This window comes from Schistocerca serialis, chromosome 5 (assembly GCF_023864345.2).
Source record: "Schistocerca serialis cubense isolate TAMUIC-IGC-003099 chromosome 5, iqSchSeri2.2, whole genome shotgun sequence".
Classification (NCBI taxonomy): Eukaryota; Metazoa; Arthropoda; class Insecta; order Orthoptera; family Acrididae; genus Schistocerca; species Schistocerca serialis.
In genome coordinates, this window is record NC_064642.1 from 73502811 (window position 1) to 73530192 (window position 27382).

The window sequence follows — 27382 nt, forward strand, 5'->3', positions numbered from 1 at the left end:
AGGCACATCATGCTGCCAGGGAGGGCGTAACGCTACGCCAGGGGGCTGTTGGCGGCGGTCGCGCCTCCCCGAGGTAATCAGCCGGAGTGGCGGCTGGGACTGCGGGCCTCGGCAGGACAGCTGCGGCCGCGGCTCAACTGCTCGCTTCCTGCCGCGCTCTAAACCAACTCCACTGACCTCTTTCCCGGCAGCACGCCTTTTGCCTCTTTTAGTGGTTCGCAAACAATGCCGCAACGAGCGGTACAGTAATCTTGTGCCCTACTTTGCCTGTCCACGGAATGCCCTGTTTGTACGTCTCTAGCGCTTTATTTGGCAGTGTTGCCAGAAACCACGGGTACTTTGGAGAAATGAAAACATTTCCTGATCCTATATTGGGCATCATGGGGGTATAATACGTGCAGATGTCATGAGGTCGCAAAATTGAAGCCGACGTCAGCCATTTTAGTTGCCCCAAACATTATCTTCCGGAGCTTTGATTTCGTGGAGTCATGAAAGCCTTTTTATCAAAATACCAGTTTGTGTCATTTACAGATGTACTAATCGTTCTGATTATGATCTAAGGTGTAAAATAAGCACATTTCATTCGTAAGCAGACTAGCTGAAGCGATTTTTTTCTTTTATACAGGGTGTTACAAAAAGGTACGGCCAAACTTTCAGGAAACATTCCTCACACACAAAGAAAGAAAATATGTTATGTGGACATGTGTCCGGAAACGCTTAACTTCCATGTTAGAGCTCATTTTATTACTTCTCTTCAGATCACATTAATCATGGAATGGAAACACATAGTGTAAGTAGGCTGTTTATGTTTTCTTGTTGGCAATGTTACGTAGCGCTCTGTATGAAAATCACAGGCTGTGCTGTGTGCAGTCTGTGGCTAGTTTGCATTGTTGTCTGCCATTGTAGTGTTGGGCAGCTGGATGTGAACAGCGCGTAGCGTTGCGCAGTTGGAGGTGAGCCGCCAGCAGTGGTGGATGTGGGGAGAGAGATGGCGGAGTTTTGAAATTTGTCATGAACTGATATATATATATATATATATATATATATATATATATATATATATATATATATATATATATATATTATGACTATAAAGGTAAATACATTGTTTGTTCTCTATTAAAATCTTTCATTTTGCTAACTATGCCTATCAGTAGTTAGTGCCTTCCGTAGTTTGAATCTTTTATTTAGCTGGCAGTAGTGGCGCTCTCTGTATTGCAGTAGTTCGAGTAACCAAGATTTTTGTGAGGTAAGCGATTTGTGAAACGCATAGGTTAATGTTAGTCAGGGCCATTCTTTTGTAGGGATTTCTGAAAGTCACATTGCGTTGCGCTAAAAATATTGTATGTCAGTTTAAGCACAGTCATGCATAAATTGTTCAAAGGGGACGTTTCAATAGCAACACAACGTACCAGCGTGACTTCAAACACTTTGTTACAGGAAATGTTCAAAATGTCCTCCGTTAGCGAGGATACATGCGTCCACCCTCCGTCGCATGGAATCCCTGATGCGCTGATGCAGCCCTGGAGAATGGCGTATTGTATCACAGCCGTCCACAATATGAGCACGAAGAGTCTCTACATTTGGTACCGGGGTTGCGTAGACAAGAGCTTTCAAATGCTCCCATAAATGAAAGTCAAGAGGGTTGAGGTCAGAAGAGCGTGGAGGCCATGGAATTGGTCCGCCTCTACCAATTCATCGGTCACCGAATCTGTTGTTGAGAAGCGTACCAACACTTCGACTGAAATCTAGAGCAATGAGTCGCATGTCAACACAAGCACCGAAGTCAACATTACCTTCCTTCAATTGGGCCAACTGGCGGTGAATCGAGGAAGTTCAGTACATACTGACGAAACTAAAATGAGCTCTAACATGGAAATTAAGCGTTTCCGGACACATGTCCACATAACATCTTTTCTTAATTTGTGTGTGAGGAATGTTTCCTGAAAGTTTGGCCGTACCTTTTTGTAACACCCTGTATATGGTTCAAATGGCTCTGAGCACTACGGGGCTTAACATCTGAGGTCATCAGTCCCCTAGAACTTAGAACTACTTAAACCTAACTAACCTAAGGACATCACACACATCCATGCCCGAGGCAGGATTCGAACCTGCGACCGTAGCGGTCGCGCGGTTCCAGACTGAAGCGCCTAGAACCGCTCGGCTACACCGGCCGGCTCTTTTATATACATGAAATCTTGGTTGCGCTGTTTCCCTTTACTGTAGTAGTTTTGTTTCTGTCATTTGACTGTATATTTCCTATCAATCCTGCTCGAAAAGCTCTCTGGGTGACTGCTGTGAGAAGTGTAAGACGTGTATACTTCTATTGTCTATTGTCAAACCACAATTTATGAAAGATGTTTATATTTTATTAATAGGATTAAGTTGCAATAATTAATATTTGTCATTTTGGAAATAATTGTGGTAGCAGGGAATGTCTGCACCAAAGTATTGTTGGCGGGAGGGACTGCACATTGATATAATTTTAAAAAGGGCGGGAGAGACCGCGTATGGATACATTTTGGTTCAAAAATGGCTCTGAGCACTATGGGACTTAACATCTGTGGTCATCAGTCCCCTAGAACTTAGAACTACTTAAACCTAACTAACCTAAGGACATCACACACATTCATGCCCGAGACAGGATTCGAACCTGCGACCGTAGCAGCCGCGCGGTTCCGGACTGCGCGCCTAGAACCGCTAGACCACCGCGGCCGGCAATACATTTTAAGAAAGAGCGGGAAAGATCGCGCATTGATACATTTTGTAATGGTAGCAGGGACTGTCTGCACCAGAAAGCATTGTTGGTGGGAGAGACCGCACTTTAGCATTCGCAGGAAGTCAGTAGCAAGCGAGATCTGAAGCGAGTCGGTTGCAGGTCTGAAGCGAGAGGTTGAGAGGAGCGGTGTGCCTGCCAGCCACCAGCTATGATTTACAAGAGATTATATACGGATGTACAGAGACATCAGCTAACTATTACCATAAGAAGAACTAATAATATTGAATTATTTTTTGAGAAACTCAGGACTATTGAAGGTATGTTTGCGCAATGCTAGTTGTAAGATTATTGTAAAAAATAAGTCCCATTTGAACGTTTGTAAAATCATTTCATTACCAGCAGTAAATATTTGAAGAAACGTATTCAGAATATAATTAATTTTTGCCAGCAATGTTGCATTACTGATTATAATCCATCCCCAAAACCATCAACGTAAAACTCTGCAGAATTTTATTGTTGTCAAGAAAAAGTTTAACTATGAATTACGTAGCTTCAGTCAAATTAATTAAAGAATAACGTCAGCTTTGGTAATAAATACAGCCACTTATTATGACAGCCCACCAGCAACTAATAGAGTATAGTAAACCAGAGTAAGTATATTCATGTCGCAGTTCGATGTAGCAGTGAGATGGCGATCCAGTAACAGTAAAAAAGGTAAGAAACGGTTTTGGGTTATTGCAGGCAACGACTGAGAGCCACAATGACGACACATTATATGTTTCGCCGAAATAATCAGCAAATCACTTTTAATAAGCAGCATTTAAATTTGTAGGCGAAGATTGCACTTATTATTATTGAGAAAGAGAGTTAATTTCAAAGAGAAGATTTCATTTGTTATTATTAAGCAAGAGATAGGAATCCTAAGGGAAGGTTTCATAGGTTATTGTAGAAGGGAAGGTTGCGTAACAAAAGAGAGATAGAGGAGACGGGAAGGTTTCAGAAGGAGAGACTGGAAACCTACCAAACATAGTAAAACATGTTCCCAGCATTTTCGGAAAGATAACATAGACCAAACATGTTTCGTCAGTCCTCATTAACGATAATGCTGGGGTTCGAAAGCAGCCTTTTCACATCACATACTTCTCTACGTGTTCATTCGAAAACTATAACAAAAGAAGTTGCACTGACGAGGTCTAACGAATCTTATTACTGGATGAAATATGCATTTAAAAACCGAAAAACGTCTGCAAATTGCTTCCAGCCGCTATGATACTCGCGGTAGTACTGCAGTGTTTGCTATTCAAAACAGCTGGTGCGTGCACGCTACAGAAATTGACAACAAGAAGCTATCGCAAACAGCAGTACGCTAATGTTTTGAGGCCTTTGAACGTGGTGGTACCTGCTTCAGAGCAGCCTACAGATTAAGTGTGGAGCTCCATCTGCCCTTATTACTCCTCCGTACTTGGCAGTAATGCGTTCAGAGAGATATAATATAATAATTATACATCCCTGTATACATACAAGCATAATTTACTCTGTGTGATCCAAAGATATTTAGTGCTCATAGTTGCAAAACTTGTCAGCGACAAGCTTGCGAGAAGAACCACATACAGAATAAGAAGTGACAGCGCTGATTTAGAAGAATTAATCGTGTAGTGTCGGATACTTTGTCTAGTTCGTCGAATAATGATCTATCTATTAGCCAAGGCAATAAAAAAATCCTCCATAGTGTACCAGTTGATAAAACAAAACATTTCTTCAAGCTCAACAATAGGTTTATCTGTTACGTTAGTGCTACCGACGAATCATTGTAGTACTTCGAGTAGTTACTGTGCAAGGTCGCATTACTGCCAAGTATGATATGGAATTTTGGTTGGTCAGACCCATTCCATTGTATGATGTTTGTTCCCCAGTGGTGAAGCTGTGTATCAAGATGACATGGCCTCTGTTAACACACACCTCGCACTGTCCGGGACTGGTTTTGCGAGCACGAGGATGAATTGTAGTATCTCTTCTGTCCGCCACAGTCACTACATCTCAATATTATTGAGCGTTTGTGGTCTACTTTGCAGAGAAATGTGTGAGATCACTAACTGTCTCCTTCGTCTTTACCTGAACTTGCCACTATTTTGCAGAAAGACTAGTACAGTATTGAATTGAAAACCATACAGGACCAGTATTTATTCATTCCGCTATAACTGGAAGCCGTTTCGAATGTCACCTGTTTTCCCACACTGTATTACTCCAAGTAAAGTGTTGTGTTTTTGGTGTCTCCGTATTTTTCTCTGACCACTGTATAATCTTACATTAAAGTTTCACCAGAATGAATCAAGTATTAAAGTTGGAAACTGTGTATCTCTCGAGGCAGCTTAACTCATGGCAGGTAAATTACCCAGTCTATATTCATCCAATATTTGAGAATGAGAACCCTTAGCAATAAACTTAATACGTAGTTTCAAATTTTTTTCCAAACTTTTTCTTGCTGACAATCCCGAGAAAATAATGAAAGGAGAAAAGATTGTTGATTACTAATTCGCGCTGGTCAAGCATCAGGCACGACGTTCTAATTTCTTACTTCTTTGCTACTAACTCTATTCATAACATATTTTGAGACAGTATCCACATATGCAATTCAGCTATCTGAAAAATTGTATAGTTATACAACACATAGTTGAGCAGATACGATGACAAACGTTGACATGCGTGATAACATTAGCTATTCATGAAGTGGAGCACAAATTACTCAGACTATACCGATCCAGTGTTTGATAATGAGAGCGGATATATTTAACATATTAACTCATTTGTGAAGTAATCAGACGTTTGGAGCTGTTTTATACGTGGAAACTACAGATTAGTCTAACACAACAGAATATCTGGTAGTCTGAAATTGACATCAATGACGGAACAGTTATACGACACGCAAAAACATCTAAATATCTAGGAGCATATATTGACAAAATCGTATTGGGTAATATGGAAGTAAAATATAGAATACAAGAAAGCAGAATTGTAAAATGGTGTATGAATCAATGATTTTATCTTGGAACTCTTCCATTTGGTCCGTGTTTGCAAAGAAAAACAGTAATATCAGAAACTGAGTCCGCCTTGATGCGAAACACCTTGTTATTCGTTTGTTTCTTTATTCTCCCAAACTAGTTTCGGCGACAAATATCACCATCATCAGTGGGGTTTTTAATCTAAAAGATGCAGAAAATAGCATGGTTACACAAACACAGTAGCACATTATTACATTTTTTTCTTACCATTCGTCTTTTGAAATATAGTATACTATGGATACTTTCATACTACCTTATTTATTGTATGTTACAGCTTGTTTTGAGAAATTATTGTCGCTGTTTGCGACATATTTCTGTTCGCTTTTATCTGTTGCCTTTTTTTTCAGATGACATGATGTTCGCTAAGTATGAATTCTTTTCGGTGGGACAAGAACATTTCTAACATCAATAAGAAACCAATGGGTGGGCTAATGTTAGAACTGTCCTACGCTATGGACCAGAACTATGGATTTTAAATGCTGGCCTCAAAAGAATAGTAATAGCTTTGGAAATGCGTCATTTACGAAGTAGCGCCAGAATATCAAGAATCACAAAAATAACAAATGGTGAGGTGGAACGACGGCAAATGAAACAGCGACAGACACAACTGAAAGAAAATAAATAATGTGGAATGGGCCTTTGTTGACGATGACAGATCATAGGTTCAAAATGTTCAAATGTGTGTGAAATCTTATGGGACTTAACTGCTAAGGTCATCAGTACCTAAGCTTACACACAACCTAAATTGTCCTAAGGACAAACACACACACACATGCCCGAGGAAGGACTCGAACCTCCGTCGGGACCAGCCGCACAGTCCATGACTGCCTCGTCTTAGACCGCTCGGAGATCATAGGTGGCCAGGGAAAATTTTGGACAGAAACCACCTGGCAGACGTAACCGCGTAAGACCATAACGTTCTTGGAAAGACATCGTCAACGAAAGAACGGAGCAAGCCCTGAATATTGAGGATTGGCAGACGATAACAGGAATATAGCAAAATGTTGTTATTACTCGATATTTTTATTAATCAACGCTGTAATAATAATAATAATAACTGTTCGATTGTTTAAAGTATCGGCTGGGAGAGGTTGCTGTCGTCTTAGTATCCGTCCTATCTGTTATTTTTGCTGAACTTGGGGAGTGTGTGCATTAATTGTTCTCGTTGCTGTTGACAATCCGAAGCTTTCCCTGGCACTGGATTATTTCCTCGAGGTCCGGTAACTGAGTGATAGCCGGCACGGTAGCTCAGCGTGTTCGGTCAGAGGGTTTAGCTACCCTCTGTAATAAAAAAACTGAGTTAATGGATCAACAACGAACTTAAACGGATGTCTTACGACGTCCGCCCCTAGCAGACGCAACGAACAAAAGTGAACAAAATGAGATTAAAAAAAAAAAAAAAAAAAAAAAAAAAAGTGGTCAGCGCGACGGCCTGTCAATCCTAAGGGCCCGGGTTCGATTCCCAGCTGGGTCGGAGATTTTCTCCGCTCAGGGACTGGGTGTTGTATTGTCCTAATCATCATCATTTCATCCCCATCGACGCGCAAGTCGCCGAGGTGGCGTCAAATCGAAAGACTTTCACCAGGCGAGCGGTCTACCCGACGGGAGGCCCTCGCCACACGCCATTATTACTTCCTCGTTCGCATATTTCTGTTCCAAGGCTGTCGTATTTCGGCTTCTCCGCCAGGTCCTTCAGTTTGTGCGCCTATTTTGGAACCGCCCTGTGTAGTCATCCCACAAGCAGTACTGCTGCTGCTCGCACCACAGTGACCCCCGCCCCTGACAAGTTATAGGTGGGGAAGCAGGTGTGTATCGCGCTGCAGGCGGCTGGAGAGACTTGTTGCGCTGAGTCAGCAGTGGGCTGCGCGCCGCCTGTCTGCCCTCAGCCACCGCCGGAAGCGCCTCCCGGCTGCCTGCACGTGGCCGACTGACATGAGGCCGGCGGACCGACACGTGGCTCTGCCGGCTAGCATTCATCTCACGCTAGGTGAGCAGAACTCCACGTTATAATGACGTCACGCTACGTCATCGTGACGTAAATAACCTAAATCGACTGAATGAGTACGTATATCGATCTTTGCAGTTGTACCGATAACGTCAAAGCTAAATGTAAATACATGTGTACAAACGAAGTGACAGGAGTTGTGTGATACGCTCATACCAGCTGAATGATTTGTTAAATGTAATCCCAACAATTTGCGATGTTCAAAATGGTTCAAATGGCCCTGAGCACTATGGGACTCAACTGCTGAGGTCATTAGTCCCCTAGAATTTAGAACTAGTTAAACCTAACTAACCTAAGGACATCACAAACATCCATGCCCGAGGCAGGATTCGAACCTGCGACCGTAGCGGTCTTGCGGTTCCAGACTGCAGCGCCTTTAACCGCACGGCCACTTCGGCCGGCAATTTGCGATGTTATTGTGTATTTCATGTACATAATTAATGTCTGAGCGAAGGAGCCATAACGAAATAAAGAAAAATAGCTTGTCATTCTTTTTAAATCCGACGAATCGTGTATAAATCGTGTGGACAGAAAAGTGAAGTAATTAATTATTAAGCTGCAATCCAAAGAATGTAGGATGTTATTGTGTGTTTCGCGAACGTAACGAATATCTGAATGAAAGAATCATAACCATAACGAAAGTTAAAGAAGTGTCTAGTCATGTTTTCAATCCGATTAATGTTGAATAAATCATGTGGATAAAAACGTGAAATAGGAAGAAATTAAAGTGTTTCGTATTTTTATAAAATCGAATGAATTGTACATAATTCACGTAAGCAGAAACGTTAAACTGAGAAATTGAAGTGGTTCTGAAGATAATTCCGAATGTTGCTAGAAACATTAAACCATCTAGTTCCATTTAATTTTGCCTTCGTGTTGTAAATCAACTAAGAAAGATAGTGAAATCTTTCAGACTATCTTCATGGATCTGCTCGAAAGTTCTCTCATCTCCGTTAAGAGCCCATGTTCAGAATGACGTACACGCTAGCAACACCGGACAATATGACAATGAAAGCACATAAACAAATAACAATGCCGATTCAAGACGCACACAACAGTCGATATATATATATATAGAATGCACACAACAGTCGATAGGACAACTCGTGAAACACTCATGATGACGCGTGCCTACGTCACTATGGCGTAGGGCTCTCCTCACCTAGCGTCAGATGACTGCTACTCGGCTCTGCCTACCCACGGGAACAGAGCTCCAAACACGCTTCTGACCGAAACATTGTTTCCGACCAAGCTCGCAACACCTTTCAAACTTGTTCGTGTCTCCTTTCGCGCTAGCGATTATCATCTCCCAGTATTAGCACCGTCTACGACGCTCAACCTGACGGCAACCATTACACACTGTGTTTCCCAACGATGTGCTACGATATATCCAGCGAAGAGGATGTGCTACTGCGTTACTAGCACCCCGGATCACGTAATATTCATAATTAATTGTGGCCATACTGGATACGTTTGGGCTTTAGTTTAACATAACGCAGCGCGTTTAGAGCATGTTCTGCCCATCTTCAGGCGTTTATGCATACAGAAAATTACTTAAAAATAAACTGTCCTAAATTATGTTGACATAGAACTTCTTGCTTATTGTTCGCTGCTGGAGGGGCTGTTTGGGTATTAACACTAAAATTAAAGATACAGCCACCCTTTGAAAATCGAAGATAACCTCGAAATTTTCCAATAAACAGGAAAATGTAAAAGAACGGATATTATGGAAGAAACGGAAATTTTTATTTATACAGCAAAATATGGAGTTCTTAATGGGATAACCGAATTCGAAAACTGAAAGTCCTTCAGTAGTCTTAAGCCAGTTCCCAGGCAAATGACGCGAAACAAACGATCGCCGCATTGTCAGTTATCAGAATATCGCTGTAAAATGCGATAATCGACACTCATCCACGCTACAAGGCCGCCATATTGTATTAACTGTACCAGCGTCTACAGGTACATAGAAAAATTTCTGCAGTGAATTATGTCAAAAGTAAATAGTACAAAGAGCAAAGTTACACAACATGTCCGCCATTATACCGAGGATGAAATAAGATGCTTTGGGACGCCAGTATCGTAAGCGCACAACTGAGATCCAGAAACGTGTATCACACGACTTCCGCAACATAATACCTGCCGCAAAACTACCTGCATCCCACAAAAGCTGTCGTGGTGTCAATTGTAATAAACAACGAGACACAGCTCCAAATAAACAAAAAAACATCACTGGACATCACCTTCTAGCCAATCACTGCCCTTCCCTCTCACTCCAAATATCAAAATGTGTGTGTGTGTGAAATCTTATGGGACTTAACTGCTAAGGTCATCAGTCCCTAAGCTTACACACTACTTAACCTAAATTATCCTGAGGACAAACACACACACCCACGCCCAAGGGAGGACTCGAACCTCCGCCGGGACCTCACTCCAAACATCCAGCCCCACCAGCAACTAATAGTAAACAAATGTTAATACAGTTGAAGACAATTTATTTTTAAGTAACAATTTACTGTATGAATAAACGTCTGAAGATCGACAGAACATGTTCGAAACGCGTTGCGTTATGTTAAATTAAACATCAGGTAAATAAAAGTAGCATAAAATACCAATATACAACGTAACATTCAGGCTGCCCGTTATTACGGAGAAACAGGCAGTTGCATAAATAGTTTTTCGGTCGGTTCATTTGTGACGCTACGAAGTCAGTTGGCCTACACGCCTCACGGAAGTGGTAACACGGTTTTTTCTGTGAAGCGTTTTGTGCAAGGTTTGTTGCCTATTTGCAGACGAAGCGCTGCAAGATGAATGTGTTCGTTTCATAACCAACTGTGGGTGAAGGTTTGCTATGATTTCTCCAGAGCAATTTTTCCTAGAGTATTCAATCGATGAGCGCAGATTACCTCGCGTAACTCTACGAACGAAGTTCATTCCTACTATAGGGATAATTCTTACAATTATATGCGGAATAAATAAATGAAATCAATGGAAAATATCACTTATAACAATTTCTCAGGAATTTCAAAGTACACTGTATTGTGCTGAAAACTTTCTGATAAGTTGTTGGATTTATGTATATGCATTGTTTACACGATCGTCTTCCTTCATGCCGCGTATTTGCTCTCTGCTCTGCAGCTCGTCTTATATGGATTATGGGGATAAAAAGACCTCCATGTGCGGATATATCATTTGAAATCTTTCAAGTTCTTTGATTATCATCAATTACTGCCCAAAGCAATAGACAATAAACAATAAACAATAGTTGATTATCAGATACGGATTGGTTTTGACTACCACGTCCTAGAAAATTGGACACTACAGCAGTTTCAGTAATTTGTTTCCAGTTGTGCTCTTTTATGGTTGTTAACCGCTTCCCAGTAAGGTCGTAGTGACTCTCTGATTCCTGCTTGTTAGGCTCCAGCAACAGTACCAATAAATAATAAAAAAGATTTCTTACGTCATTTGAGTAATGACTCAAATACTCGGCAGTGCAAGCAGACAGAGGCAGAATAGTTGTCTTTGTTGGACGAACAAAGTATAGCAGACGTCCTGGGAATGACATTTTACGAGAGCTGATTCTAGAAGACCACGCTGCTCTTCTGCTAGAAGAAGAGCGTATAACGTAACAGATTTTGGTTACAAGGATTTTGTGGACTTCAAAGCACTCTCACAGAAAATAGAATCAAACTATAACAGAACATCAAACAATGAAATGATCGAATAAAATGACATGAAAGAACTCAAAAATACAAAACAGTGACCCAGGCATTCCTTTTGTGAAAAACATATACGAGCAAAAGGAATATGCGCACATCACCGTCAACAGTACCAGGACAAAACAACTGAACATCTCTGAAATGCAATGCGTTGCAGCTTACAAGAATAAAATGGACTTTTTTGCTATAAAGAAAGCTCATGTTGAGTCCCTTCCCCCTCTGAAATGTATTCCTGCATCCCATAAGCCCATTTATGATACTGTGTCTTCGTAAACTGTGTTCCTTATATTATAAGTGGTTCAAATGACTCTGAGCACTATGGGACTTAACATCTGAGGTCATCAGTCCCCTAGAACTTAGAACTTCGTAAACTTAACTAACCGAAGAACATCACACACATCCATGCCCGAGGCAGGGTTCGAACCTGCGACCGTAGCGGTGGCGCGGTTCCAGACTGAACCGATCGGTCACACCGGCCAGCCCTTAATTTATAGCTAATTGTTGTTCATTGTTAAATTGTATCATTTTCATAAATTATAATTTTGTATTTTTCTGATAAAACAATTTCAACTTGTTTTTCATTTTGTATTGTAACTTGACTGATTTTGTCTGATCGAGATTCGAATGTCTTACTACAGTAATTTTAAACAAATACAAATTATCTGAGGTAGAAAAGTGGCAAAAGTATTATACGACCGATGATAACAAAAACAAGAAAGTTTTTACATAAGCAAGAGAAATGACACTACTTAATGAATACCTCATAACACCTCACTTTCGACGTGACCAGAACTTCATGTCCATACTACTGTTGTATAGAATATAATGAAATTTACTGCCAAAAATAGTTATTTGAAAGTTAAACTATTTCAATATAAGTTTTATAGACTTCTTGAAGTCGATTTTTCTCAAGTATTACATTTTTGAGTTGTGTCACTATTCTTGTCAAGGTTCAATATCTGTTATTCAAAGACAAAATAGCTAAATTAACACAGAAATGCTACAGCTACAATTTCGTGTGCTGTTCGCCTGACGGAGTCGCTATTAAGAGATGTTGGGAGGGAGAGGCGGCCAGAAGTCAGCGTCCATTGGTAACTACTCCTGTTATTTTTTTGTCGAACTCAGTAAAATGCTTCTCGTTGTCTGTATCGTTGGACAACACAGCCTTTTTGGGATGGAAAATTATCTTCCATGCGAAAGTACCAGAAAAAGACAGACGTGTATTGCAACAACAAACCATTATGCCACTCAATCCACTCACAGAACCACTCATACAGTTATGTCCACTCAGGAACATCAGTATAGGTCGAAATTTCTGTTCTCTGGCTATTAACAGCTCGTTGACCATAGCGGCACGCTTTGGAGATTAACCTACTCTTATCCAAATGTAGGGACTTCGGAAGCTTTTCGTACGTCGCGACCTCTTTTTACGTACCTGACGTGAGGTAGTTCTGTCCGCCGATGTTACATTTGTGAGATAACCGGGGTTTCAGGTGGCTTCCTACATAAGGTTGTCGTTCTTTTGGTTTCATATTTCGCATACAGTTTGTAAAAGACCAACTCCGAAGGTATTTTCTTACCTTAAGTGGTTGCAATGGACTGGGTACTGTTACTGCTCCGAGCAGCCACAAAACCACTTCAGCACGGAGGTTAGACTCTACATGCTATCAGGCAAGACTACATTGTCGTACAGAATGGCGTAATTTTCCAGGGGAAGCAAAGGGCTGAAAAATTAATTTAAAATTAAACAGCCGAAAAAACTGAGCAAATAGGCGAGAAAATGAAAAAGAGGATACATTAAAACACCGAAATTATTTTCACTCCATACGGAACAGTTACTTTATAAGCCTTCACTTACTTTGACGAAAATGGACACATTGCCTCTGCCTACCTCAAAACTGAAGTTGCCGCTGCTGAGTACGAAACGGAAACAAACATGACCTTGATTCGTCTCTGTAGAGCAATGGTGCGGGGCACGTGGGCTGGCTTACGATCGTGTTGCGACTTGATATCTTACCTCCCTCAGTCCCTTTTTTGTTTTGTCTCTGCAGATAATTTGTCAAGCGTCACTTGAATTCAGTGGTTCTGTTGTTGTTTTTTGTTCTACTACTATTTACAATGGTAATCGATCACATGGTGACAAGCTATGCTTTGTACCTCTTTTCCAACATTATCTAAAAGGAGTAAAAGGAAAGTGAAGTTCATCATACACATCAATAAAAAATGAATTGGGGTCTGTATCTAAGTCTGCCTCTGAGTGTCTGAGACTCGCAGCACAAGAAAATAACTACACTGTCTTTTATCAAACAAATTAGCTGCCATTTTTTTAAATTTAACATATGCGCAAGTAATGACCAGGAAGAGAGCGTCATGAGTCTTTCATCGACAGGACATGATTATAGAAACTGCGTACCTTATGCTTGCAAGCTGTTGTCTCAGTACAATTTAAAAATTAGTGCACACTTCTATCTCTATTCTGCTTATTGCAATTTGCTGATGGTTGTATTTACACAAGTAACATGCGAAGGGACATTTTCTGCTTTAAAGTGTGTAGAGACTAGGCCCCGTGCACAGTTATGACAAGAAACCGTGGAAGCATTTGTAATTTGAACAATGAAACAGATATTAATAACGTCGATGTTGTGTTTCATGAGAGTAGTCCCACGCCTTTACTTGTTCATTTTCTTGCCATTAAGTAAAATAAGTAATTGATCCCAAATTAGATTACACCGCTGTATTCAACTGATTCTAGTTTAAAATGTTCAGCACATTCCACCTATTTCAATTACTTTGGGAACTTTCAAAAACTGAGGACAAAAAATAAGAAAGTAAGGACATTTGATTTCCTCAATCACTTGTAAAGGAATTGAGAACTAAGCACGAAAATTGAGGACTGCCCCCGAAAATAAGGGCGGCTGGTGACCTTAGTTTAATGATTCAAAGTATTAAATGAGATTCGCATTGTTGTGTCGTTGGATGTTAGTGATGGTGGAGGGGGGCGCTATCTGGTTTACCAATGGTAGCAAAAAAAAAAAAAAAAAAAGAGGTCGCGTCATTTTTCAATTGTCACCTAGGGCCCAAAACACCTAGAAACGGCCCTGCATGAGACTGATTATATGAAATAAGTTATGTAAATGGTTCTGCTGTTAAGAGTCCTTTATTTTACAGTCTATGCTTGCAATTAGCCAAAGCATACTGAAGATCTCTGTATATGTTACTAATCCTAAATGTTTTGTACAATAGCCAGTCAGCTGTATTTCTCGCTGCAGTTCACAAAGGAAGTTCAGCTATACGCAGCTGGAGCAACCACAGAGCCACCTAGCGGGCGCTGTGAGAAGCTACTGCTCCTGCGCTGTAGATGGCGGGCAGTCGCAGAATGTGAGGTCGAAGTTCCAAGCTTCGCTCCTAGAGCGCTCTCGCTGTGCTGCTGCAGCGGGCGTCGCGCTGTGGACATTGTGATACTCTCCCGCGCATCATGTATTTTGCCCATCATATATTTTGCCCATTTCACTCGACCTCGGCTGTAAGCTGTGTTTTACACGGATGTTGTGGTTAAAATACGCGTATCAAGTTTCTGTGCAAAAGAGAAGCGCTGATAGACATATCTTTTCTGTTGGTTTCGTTTCGTGGTTTATTCGTTTCATTCAATCTTGAATGTCAAATATTAAAAGAAGAACATATTTACATGAACGTGTAGCACTGTAAATTAGGATGTTTGTCAAGGTCATTGTCAGAACCAAAAGTTCAATGTTCCCAAAGGTTATCAACACTGTTAAGTACACCTGCAAAACGAGGGTGGCTTACTTCTCAGCTCTAAATCTCAGCTAGCATTTGTATTTTGATAAACGTTTGAGCCGAAAAGGCAGCGGTCGCCCCGCTAAGCCATAGGTTTTATCTGATCTGACGCTGAACTTGTTTTACCACTGATTCTTATGTAACTTAGTAACACATCTGATGATAATAATAAACGGTTCATTTTCATTTAGGCGGTTTTATACACACAAATTCATCATGGTCGCATATTCACTTAGGGAATTTATATCCTATACCCATGAGTCAGGTCGTGTCGATCACATGGTCGTGCTTGCAACAACGAACGAGGTATCGGAACACGGTATTGGATTATTATTAATTTGACTCGCGTGTAAAGAAGTACACTTCAGACAGCATTTATTTTGTAACGCTGTTTGGTTTTCATTTCGCATTAATGTTATTTTCAGGTTTATTCTTTCACTTTCTGCTTCCCTTGAATGAAAGCCCACATACACAACGTGATCAAAGGTATCCGGACACCCTCATGTAATGCGGAATTGACCTTTAGATGTCACGAGAGATGGACCCGTCAATAGAGCAGGAGGTGAGGAATATTGTGTAATCAATAGAGAAGCAGCATCAGAATACGTGAGTCAAGGGAATCTCAAGACTTCGAAGGGTACCAGTTATTGGAAGTCACCTGAGTAACAAATCACTCAAGGACATTTCAACCCTTCTAGAGCTGCCTCTTGGTGGTCTGATTGGAAATGCGAAGGAACAACCACACCGTTAACTGCCGTCGTGTGTAGTGCCAACAATGAAGTACATGAAACTTCCTGGCAGATTAAAACTGTGTGCCCAACCAAGACTCGAACTCGGGACCTTTGCCTTTCGCGGGCAAGTGCTCTACCAACTGAGCTACCGAAGCACGACTCACGGCCGGTACTCACAGCATCACTTCTGCCAGTTCCTCGTCTCCTACCTTCCAAACTTTACAGAAGCTCTCCTGCGAACAAAGTTTGGAAGGAGACGAGGTACTGGCAGAAGTGAAGCTGTGTGTACCGGCCGTCAGTCGTGCTTCGGTAGCTCAGTTGGTAGAGCACTTGCCCGCGAAAGGCAAAGGTCCCGAGTTCGAGTCTCGGTTGGGCACACAGTTTTAATCTGTCAGGAAGCTTCATATCAGCGCACACTCCGCTGCAGAGTGAAAATCTCATTCGGGAATGAAGTACATGTCCGCCCCGGGTAGCTGAATGGTCAGCGCGACAGAATGTCAATCCTAAGGGCCCGGCTGGGTCGGAGAGTTTCTCCGCTCAGGGACTGGGTATTGTGTTGTCTTAATCATCATCATTTCCTCCCCATCGACGCGCAAGTCGCCGAAGTGGCGTCAAATCGAAAGACTTGCACCCGGCGAACGGTCTACCCGACGGGAGGCCCTAGTCACACGACATTTATTTAATGAAGTACATAGGAGTTTGTGTTAAGGTACGGCTGTTTTACGTGGTTGATATGTCTCTCCTTACTCTGCTTAGCAAAACGCTGAATACAGAAGGATGTGAACATATTTTTCGGCATTGCGTCCTGCGTGCAGTAGAGGAATAGTTCGGAGACGATGATTGTTTGCATCGGCATGGTGACGGACCCTGTCATAAAGCACCGTGTGAGACACTGGTTTGTGGTCAATAGTATTCCTGAAATGGATTGGTCTGCCCAGCGTCCCCACCTAAACCCAGTAGAACACGTTTGGTATGAGTCACAGCGTCGTCGTAGCTCTGCGTAGCAGCGTCCAATATTTCTACGTTCTCTGGTTTCAGCTCCTAAGAAATAATGGGGCGCTGTTCCTCATCATACATCGAGACACCTCATCAAAAGGGTCCCCAGCATGGTTCATGCCGTCATAAGGGCGAAGGGTGGACACATGCTATATTAATATCACCTGATAAGTGTCGGAATACCTTTGATCACACAAGCGTACGTTGGCAGATATGGAGGCGATGCGACACTGTTTTGGACAATTTACATAACTTGAGCTACACAGGAAACGGAGGGCAAACGTTTTCGTGTCCTCTTCTCCCAGGACGGAGAAGTGTTACGCGGAGCTGTTATCTTACATCTACATTTACATGGATGCTCTGCAAATCACATTTAAGTGCCTGGCAGATGATTCATCGTGCCACTTTCACAATTCTCTACTGTTCCAATCTCGTATAGCACACGGAAAGAATGAACACCTATATGCCTCTCTACGATCTCTGATTTCCCTTATGTTAGCATGGTGTCGTTTCTCCCTATGTAGGTCGGTGCCAACAAAATATTTTCGCATTCGGAGGAGAAAAGCTGGTGATTGGAATTTCGTGAGAAGATTCCGCCACAACGAAAAACGCCTTTGATTTAATGATCATTTCAGTGACACCCTCTCCCCTATTTCGCGATCATACAAAACGTGCCGCCTTTCTTTGAACTTTTTCGATGTACTCCGTCAGTCCTATGGTAAGGATCCCACACCGCGCAGCAGTATTCACCGCGCAGCAGTATTCTAAAAGAGGACGGACAAACGTAGCGTCTCCTTAGTAGATATGTTACATTTTCTAAGCTTTCTGCCAATAAAACGTAGTCTTTGGTTAGCCTTCCCCACAACATTTTGTATGTGTTCCTTCCAATTTAAGTTGCTCGTAATTGAAATTCCTAGGTATTTACTTGAATTTACGGCCTTTAGATTTAACTGATTTATCGCGTAACCGAAGTTTAAGGGATTGCTTGTAGCAGTCATGTGGATGACTTCACACTTCTCGTTATTTTGGATCAATTGCCAATTTTCGCACAATACATATATCTTTTCTAAATCGTTTTTCAATTTGTTTTGATCTTCTGATGACTTTATTAGACGATAAACGACAGCGTCATCTGCAAACAACCTAGGACGGCTGCCAGATTGTGTCTCAAATCGTTTGTATAGATAATGACCAGCAAAGAGCATATAACACTACCTTGGGGAACGCCAGAAATCAGTTCTGTTTTACTCGATGACTTTCCGTCAATTAATACGAACTGTGACGTCTCTGCCAGGAAACCACGAATCCAGTCATAACTGAGACGATATTCCATAAGCATGCAATTTCACTACAAGCCGCTTGTGTGGTACAGTGTCAAAGGCCTTCCGGAAATCCAGAAATACGGAATCAATATGTAATCTCTTGTCACTTTCATCACATGGATACTCGTATCTCTAGAGAAAAAGCAGCTGTCTCGTAACGAGCCTGTGAATACAATTCGTCTTGTTACTCTTACAGTTATTTCTTCCAAGACGTCTGCGAAGTTGGCCGCTCACAGATGAAACAATATTAAGTGCTAAGTTTTTGTATGGAACCCGTGAAAAAGTAACTGTTAATGTTACACTACCACTAGAGCATGTCGCCAGATACACTAATGAAACTGAATTTTCAACTCTTATTCAGTAGCTTGATCGGATGTATCAGCTGTCTTCGTATATCTAAATGACCCGTGTCTTACCAGCCAAAGCATCCACAATTAATAACGAAGTTTACTCACTGAACGTTTCTTTTAATTTTTGCAGGCTCTATCAGAGCTCTACATCTCCATCAAAAACAACTGCAAAAGTAAGACATGCTGTAGCTATTTTGTCAAAAATTGAGATTGCGTGTCAGCAGCTGTGGAAGAACAGAGGTTAATTCGAACAAATAATAATAATAAAAAGCAGCGACCGGCCACTTTTCGTAATCCTATTGGTTAAAAATGAATAGCACCGTTACTGGTTCGGTTGTTGCGAAGTTTTCTTGGCGTGAAACTATGCGCCGTATAACACTGTTGACTATTATTGAAGATATTCCTATTCCTCTGAACGAAGATTCACTGTTGCGGCCACGTGGTTATAAATCTGGCAACATCGTGAGCACGTGACGTTCAAGCTAACTAGTGTGGACTGCCGGTTGGCTCCTACCACTTGACATTCTGCAGAAACGTAAATCACACAGTTAATTTACTCTAGTTAGCTGAAGCGCTATCACAGTGGTCGAGAGGTCAACGAGACCACTGGGCCAAACATCGCCCCGCCGACCAATGTCAGACACATCCCAAATGATCTGCATCACTTAAAGTGCTTGTTATTGGAATACAGCTGTATCCGTATGAGAATATCTGCCAAACAGATTATGGAGGTTAACGACATGTATAAGAATCTTGTAGCAGTCAACACAAGGAACGTGGTCGAACAAAAATGGAAGCACAAAGACTGATCAGTCATAAAGGAAAAGGGACTCAGTTCACATCTGCTATCTCAAGTGCAGGCAGAGTAAACAGGAAACTGTGGTGTCACCGCCAGACACCACACTTGCTAGGTGGTAGCCTTTAAATCGGCCGCGGTCCATTAGTATACGCCGGACCCGCGTGTCGCCACTGTCAGTGATAGCAGACCGAGCGCCACCACACGGCAGGTCTAGAGAGACGTACTAGCACTCGCCCCAGTTGTACAGCCGACGTTCATAGCAATGGTTCACTGACAAATGCGCTCTCATTTGCCGAGACGATAGTTAGCATAGCCTTCAGCTACATTTGCTACGACCTAGCAAGGCGCCATAGCATTTGATAATTTATCTTAAAGCTTGTACAGTAACGAGAGATGTTCGACAATTGTGGATTAAAGTTAAGTATTATATCAACTACGTACTTTATTTGCAATTCTCAAGATATTGTCCTGTTCCAGACCTCACACCAGTCAGCGTGTAATTAAACGCGTGCATTTCGGCCTCCTCTAGCAAAACAGTGTTGGCGCTTCTGCCAACACTACGGAAACTCCCAAGAAATTTCAAACTCCGTGCAATTCAGCCAGCAACCTGACCCAGGTGCGTCCCCTGTGCCCTTGTAGACAGCGACGAACATGGTTTCATGAATAAAAATTCGAGGGAGTTGTGGGATTTCATGAAACAGAAACTTGAAATGATAGGCTGAAACACTCCAGAAAGCATAACATCTGTTAATATTCTCACTCGTGATGAGGAACCGAATTCTAGGACCAAAAGAAACGCGACAGGATACATGACGTTCCTTCTTTTAAAAAGAGAAGAAAATATACAATAAAATTTAGTAGGATATTTATTGGCCCGTCTCCATTCGTGCAGACTCAAAAAGTATAAAGAGATCTTCGTAGTTTTTTTTTTTTTTTTTTTTTTTTTTTTTTGCCGGACAATATTCTTTAACTTAACAGGTGCATGGATGATATCACAGTACTGTAAATTTGGTGACAACACAGAAGTTCTAGTTTTAATTTCAATTATATTTGCCTTATATTTTGTCATTTCATTCCCTCCACTTCATTTTAAATATATTTCTCTCGATCAAGAAGATTTAATCTAGCACAAATCACCGCACCTCCGTTGCCAAAGAAGAAGACATAAGGAGTCTTAGTTAAATTCACGATAAAAAGAAACTTTAACAACCACATATGGTTTAGTCCAATGACGGAAGATGCCACAGTCTTTATCAATAGCAGACGATGCTTCACTATTTCAGTTACTCTTGTTTACGACAGTTAATTTGGTTACGTCAGTTAATTTGGCAGAAAATGACGTCTATGTTAATTCACTTTCCATTATAGGTACTATATTTAAGTTCATACGAGGAAAGCTTCGTTTATATATTTACATTTTCATTCGTTGGCCGACATTACCACGACCCAAATGTATCTTCACGCGGAAATATACAGTTACTTTGATCATCCCCTGTTTCATGAATCGATGTGGCAGAAGACGCTGATTATATTTAATTACATTACTTTTTTATAAGAAGAAATTTTAATTTAGTTAAATCGCACTACCTCATAGTGAATAAGATTCGATAACAGTATTTTGAACAGAATACTCGGGCATAAAATTAGAAAAGGAAAAAATATATAAATAAATAGACAAATGGTCAGCTTTGCTGGTTGTATACGTGGACATGCACGGCTGGATCGCTGGCGATTACCTCAATTATTTTCTACGGCGGTTAGTTTTCCAATGTAGTCTACGCAGCCTCGTGGTATACGAGGGTCAGTAGCGATACTGAAAGGATATCCGCCAAAAGAGAATCAAATAGAAAGGCTTACACCAGTCTGGTAGCTACACGACACTTACCTTCAACTAGAGATGCTCTCTATCAACTCTACGGTCCGGTAGTTTTCGCACAGAACATAAACGGCGTACTAGATGTCAGCATTACCGATAGTATTGGTAGGGAAAAAAACACAATTTATTGTGTGTGAGACAAATTATGAGGTCACGATGGCTCCTCATTTTTTGTTTGTTTGTTTGTCCTTACAAAATATAAACTGCATTTTATGAGCAACAAAAATTAGTTGATCAAGTAATTTCAGGTCTTTTACGTAAAACCATAAAAATTACTTTTGAAGCAAATACAGATTAAGTTCTCAAATATAAAATAAATATATGTAATTATTGTTGTTATTTTGAACTCAAGAGAAAGTTCATCTTGATCAAAATCAGGAGTTTCAAGTTATAAGTGTAAAAGTTCTTTAGGATGACACAAAAATATGTTTTATATAAGTTCTGCAAAGAACTAAAACAATGGCTGATATGCTTTCGTTTCGCGTTTTTTAAAACATTATTTTTCAGAAATTGCGATTTCTAGCGTTGTATGATGAATGTGTATATTTTTTATGTTTTTAGTACAACATCTCTCTTTGGCACATTGCAAATAAAACCTGAATTAAACAACGACAGTTTAAATATTGTTGTAAGTAGTATTTATTTTTAAGTAACAGACAGGTGGTTTATTATATAGTTTGTGCGACCCTCTTTACAGACGTAAACTGCTTCCAGCTTCTAGAGCGTATACGCAAACAAAGCGGCGGGAAATGAGGCAACGCCCGATAGGTATGCAACACACTTAGCGTACAGGTAACGCAATGTCGATCTTAACTGACCATCGGTCCAAGGGAATCTACTATAGTCTACACTTACTTGCTATAGTCTACAGTAGTTTCACCACTCCACCTACAACTATAGTTACACCGAGACTGGTGGAAGGAGAACTTCTTCTTAACGCGGCTACAAACTTATAATTTCAGTTTATCGATATCGCGTTGACGCGCAGCGATGACGTGTTAGTAGTGAGCGTTTGTGGTCGATGTTAGTAGCGAGGCGAGTGGCGTCTGTACCGTGTCGTAGCGGCGGCAGGAGCAGTCGCGGCACGCGAGCAGCCGCAGCGGGGGCGGCGGGGGCGGTACGGGCGGCGGCACGGGCGACGACAGCTCGAGCGAGTCTGAGGAGCTGGTGTTGGAGGCGTGCTGGCGCATGGCGCCGCGGGCCGGCCGCAGGAAGTCGTCCAGCAGGTAGAAGGACTGCGACTGCGACTGCGCTGTGGCGGGCGGCGCCGGGGGCGGCGGCACCGCGGGGGCGGCGGCGGCGGCGGGGGCGGGCGCCTGCTGCTGGAGGCGCATCAGCGCGCCCAGGCTGCGCCAGCGCCGGCCGCCGCCCCCCGAGGCGGAGGCGGAGGCGGCGGCGGGCGCGTCGGGCGGCGGCTGGTGGTCCTTGCGGTGGCGGCGCCACCAGGCGGGCGGCGACAGCAGGCTGGCGCTCTTGCGCACCGCGGCGGCGGCGGCGGCGGCCGGGGGCGGGTCGTCGTCCTCCTCCTCGAGCAGCGGCGGCGCCCGGCGCGTCACGAAGCCGTAGTCCGTGTCTGCGGCGGCGGCGGCCGACGGCAGCGTGGCGGTGCGCGCGCGGTGCGGCCCGCGGCCTCCCACGCCCGCCCCCGCGGCCGCGCCGGCGCCGACGCCGCCCCTCGGCAGACACGAGAAGGACGCCGAGTGGCGCAGCCCGGCGGCCGCGGTCGGCGGCGCCCCCAGCGCAGGACGCCGGCCCAGCTGCGAACCCAGCCGGCCGAGCCGTGCTCGCTCACCACAGCCCACCTGCCTCTCACCCCACCTCCGTTCCTCGCACCTCTGCGCATCTACCGATCTGACCACCCGCGCAATAGCAGAAGCAGGACTCGGCCTTAGAAGTGTCATTACAAACGTTGCCCGAGTACCACATTAACAATGAGACTATCTATATTTACACATTTGCCACAGGCTCACACGATCTCCGCAACTTTTACCTACTCAATACTTGAAATCCACAGATGGGAGCAGACACGATTTTCTCTTCCGCACGGCTCACAACTCGTGAGTAAGCCACAATCTAGGACTGTTCAATGTCAAGTTAATGAGTACTATTACATATTTTATTTATATATACACGTTATATATACATGTTATATATATATATAAAGCAGAGAGTATGTAAGTGTTTGTTTGCAGCTCGTTGTCTTGCGGTACCGCTCTCGCTTCCCGCGCTCGGGGTCCTGAGTTTGATTCCCGGCGATGTCAGGGATTTTTCCTGCCTCGCTGGGTGTTGTGTCGTCTTCATCATCATTATTCATCCCCATTACGGTCGGAGGAAGGCAACAGCAAACCACTTCCACTAGGTCCTTGCATATTAAAGCGGTGCGGGTCTCCCGCATCATCCCCTACGCTCCTCGGAGTATGGCACATCATCATTTATGTTTGGCATTTCTTCCCCTACGCTCCTTGCAGTATGGGACCTTATCATCATCATTTAAGTTTGGGATCTCTTCCCAAACCTCCGGATCGATTTCAGCCAAACTGGCACAGAAGTGGCCGGCCTCGCGAGTATCAGCACTGTGCGGCCTATAGACTCCTAGCAGCAAAGATACGGGCAAAAATGTGTTTTCCCAGATTCTGGTTCTGGGATATGGGCTGTCCTGCGCAAAAGGCGTATGTGGGAATAGTATCAGCCCGCCAAATCAACATGCCTAAATGTCAGAGACAACAAACGGTTTTCTGAGCCCTGATGTATAAGCTGCCCTGAGAGTTGTGTTGGGGGAGTCTCGGTCTGCTTTGCATGCTGCCCTGTACATCAAGGGCAAATAAATGATTTCCGAGCACCTGATCTGTAGTTTTACCTGCATGTGGGTGTATTGTGGGACTCGTATGGCCTGTTTTGTTAAACTGTGTTCCAGGACGTATTCCGGGACGTATACATGCCAATGAGCATGGCTCCAGAAGGATTGAACATGGCGAGGGAGAGGAGGAAACGGACAGAGAGAGAGAGAGAGAGAGAGAGAGAGAGAGAGGGGGGGGGGGGTGGAGAAAATGTATGTGGCAGTTGGAAGCTGTACAGGGGTAGGGGCAGGTGGAAAAGGAAGTGGGAAGTGGGGGAGACAGAGTTGGAAAGACAGAGAGGATGAAAGATATGGTCAAAGGCAAGGAGGAGACAGATTGGGTCAGAGGGAGGGGCTGGAGGAAATGGACAAAGAGAAGAGAGAGAGAGAGAAAGGGGGACGAGAAGACAGACAGAGGATGGAGGATGAGGTGGAAAGATAGAGGGAGGAAGAGATGGACAAACAGAAGGGGAGGAGGAAGTGTGTTCAGAACGTGAGACAAAAACATACGCGGGCACAGCCATGGGAAAAAAAGTTGATACTACATTTCAGAAACGACAGCTTATTATCTTGATTGAAATGATCCTAAACTCACTGCCCACGGGATAAGATGAGGTCCCTATAAAAATCCCGAGTTTCCAAACTGGCCACCACAGCAATGCTTCCCAACATTTCTGAAATCATTACCCATGAGTGTAATCAGATGTTAGCTGGTAGCTGCTGTCAAAACAGGCGTTATTTAATGCATTCCGTTTGGTAAAGGACATTACAAAGACAGACGGAAACCATTTTGAAATTTTGGTTGATTTTCACAATTTGCGCAACCGAGAAACATTATAATGTCCAGTCACTCTTGCCTGATACACAGAGAATGTGTAAATGACCTACGAACAACTCGGTTAGGGGCTGTGAACTATATCTACTCGATAGTGTAGCAGCGTTCTTACTAATGTACAGAACTCAGTTTTCGGAATTCGCGTTGAATGAGGAAAATTACGGGTAGCTTAAAGTGTGCCACTGTGAGATGACAGGACAACGACAGAAATGTTCCTGACACTAGAGGTTTTCTTCTAAGAGCAATGAGCCTTAACATTATGCTTCAGGTCGATATTGTTCGGAAATTTTCAAAAGCAGTTTATCGGCTGAGCCAGTATCCCAACACAATCGTGCGTAAAATAGTCGCAGGGCTGTTGGGATAAATAATTAATGCTGTGATCTATACCTAGAGGAGACTGTGGAAACGAAAATATCTTGGATGTTAAGAGAGAAAATATTTCAGTCACTGTAAACGATAAGCATCCTTTATAGAGCATAGGTTCAATAGGTGGAAAAGAAAGGCTTGTTTTCGGCAATACCAATAGCTTACTGTAAAACATTAATGTGGAATCACAGTTTCGTTTTGTCAATTATTTATTGATTAATTTCTGTTTGTGACCAGGGATGACAGTCACTTGTGGTACCTGCACGTCTGTGATCTCGAAAAACCCTGTATCAAAGGAGAAGGATAAACTCGTTAATAATAAAGCGCAGATTCGCCTGTTAAGGTCTGGAATGTACGAAAGCGGATTCGTCTCGAATTTAAAACCGTAACAAACAAACCAAGGAAGGCAAAATGCAGTACTGACACTTTCGTTATGTTGGCTCACTAGGCATATCGAGAGTGGCTCGAGCTAATACCTCAAACAAAACGTGTCCTTACAAGGAAGACGTCGGTCTCACGTGCAAGCTGCTCAACACAGTCCAGACCGAATCTTCTTGATATGATTTGTGTTTCGTTGGGAACCACTGTCATAATTTACTTTTTGGATGAAACTGTCACCATTTCACTGTAAGTTTATTATTATTAATTTATTTCCCATTGCTGCGACTTCGGGTTTATTGTCACCATCAAGTGCAAAGGTGAAAAAAAAGTCGTTAAATATCCGACGTGTTTTACTGAGACGTTGTCCTCGATGCACTACAGCACATATATACCCGTTGCCACCTTATACGGACTGTGTGTTAACTAAATACAGATATTACAGCTCGGATGTACGAGTTGTAATACCTGGTTTTAGTTATCACTCATGTTTAACGACCTTTCTTCGCCTTTGCGCTTGATAACGGCTATAAAGTCGATATAGCGAAAGTGTGAAACAAATTAATAATAAAAAAATTACGGACAAATGGCGCGAATTTCACACAAAAAGCTTCTTAATTATTTCCTTTCAGGTATCTCGACCCTTTTCCAATTTTTGTGCCTTGCAGTTTCTTCTTATCTTTTTTCTTCTTCTGCTATTACTATTATCTCCTTCCCCTTCCAAATTCGTTCACCCTCTTCCCCATTTCTTTTACCCTTCCTCATTTTCTTTTATCCGTCACAAAAACGAAGCATCTCCAATGGAAGTCACAGTAACACCAAAGGAAAGAAACTACTTTAACATTATAAATACCCCATCGCATACTGGGATCATTAAGTAACTCCAGATTTGTTCTAAATCACCGCAGTGGAACCCAGTTTGTAGAAATTAATCTCATTTCAGACTGTAGAAAGTATCTCTGTCAAAGAGTGTAAACAGCGCACTTCCAAATCAGTTATCAGGTAGGTCGTGAATAAAATCAGCGCGTAAACCCCTGGGACGCAAGTGAGACGTGGGCGTCAGAGGTGCGAGGAACACTGCAGCGCCTTCCAGTGCTCTCTGCTCGTGAGAGCGGAACAGAGCAGACGGTTAGTAGACCACACCTCCACCACCAGGAAGCTAACAGCGTGCACGAGTTAGTTAGTGGTTAGCCGCGAAGCATGCGTTGCAAGCAGCCGTGCCGCTGTGTGTGTGTGTGTGTGTTGACACAAGCAAGTCTCCAGTTCCTCGCTAGGCGCGAAACCGCGTTTTTGCTGCCTTTGCGTCCAACTGTTGCGTCTTTGTGTTGCGCCTGTTGCCGACACCGAAGAGAGCCAGTGCAGTCGTGGAACGCGGTCGCGTCTCACAGATGTACGTCCACGTTATCTTTTTCAAGTCGTGTCCTACAAAGTCTCTTGACGCTGCTGCTCCCATTCTCGAGCTACGATACAACAGCAAACACGCCGAGCAAAGATGTCTGTATGGTTAAGAATGCCGCACGAAAAAAGTATAGCAAAAACGTTGAATACTCATCGAAGCTTAATAACAGAGAGAACATAAATAAGTTTCCTTTAATTTAC

At 42.7% G+C, this 27382-nt stretch overlaps 1 protein-coding gene across 4 annotated transcripts in view; it reads right to left on the reverse strand.

Moving 5' to 3' along the window:
• The window catches only part of LOC126481601 (dual specificity tyrosine-phosphorylation-regulated kinase 4), a 647996-nt gene that overhangs the window by 405727 nt on the left and 214887 nt on the right, over positions 1-27382 (reverse strand). Inside the window, exon 1 of one of the 4 annotated variants that reach the window (XM_050105467.1) lies at positions 22421-22595. The exons of the other annotated variants lie outside the window; for them this stretch is intronic. Coding sequence (XP_049961424.1) covers positions 22421-22558 — 138 coding nt within the window. The 5' untranslated portion in view covers positions 22559-22595. Of the gene's footprint in view, positions 1-22420; positions 22596-27382 lie in introns of those variants that run through there. 4 annotated transcript variants of the gene reach the window in all.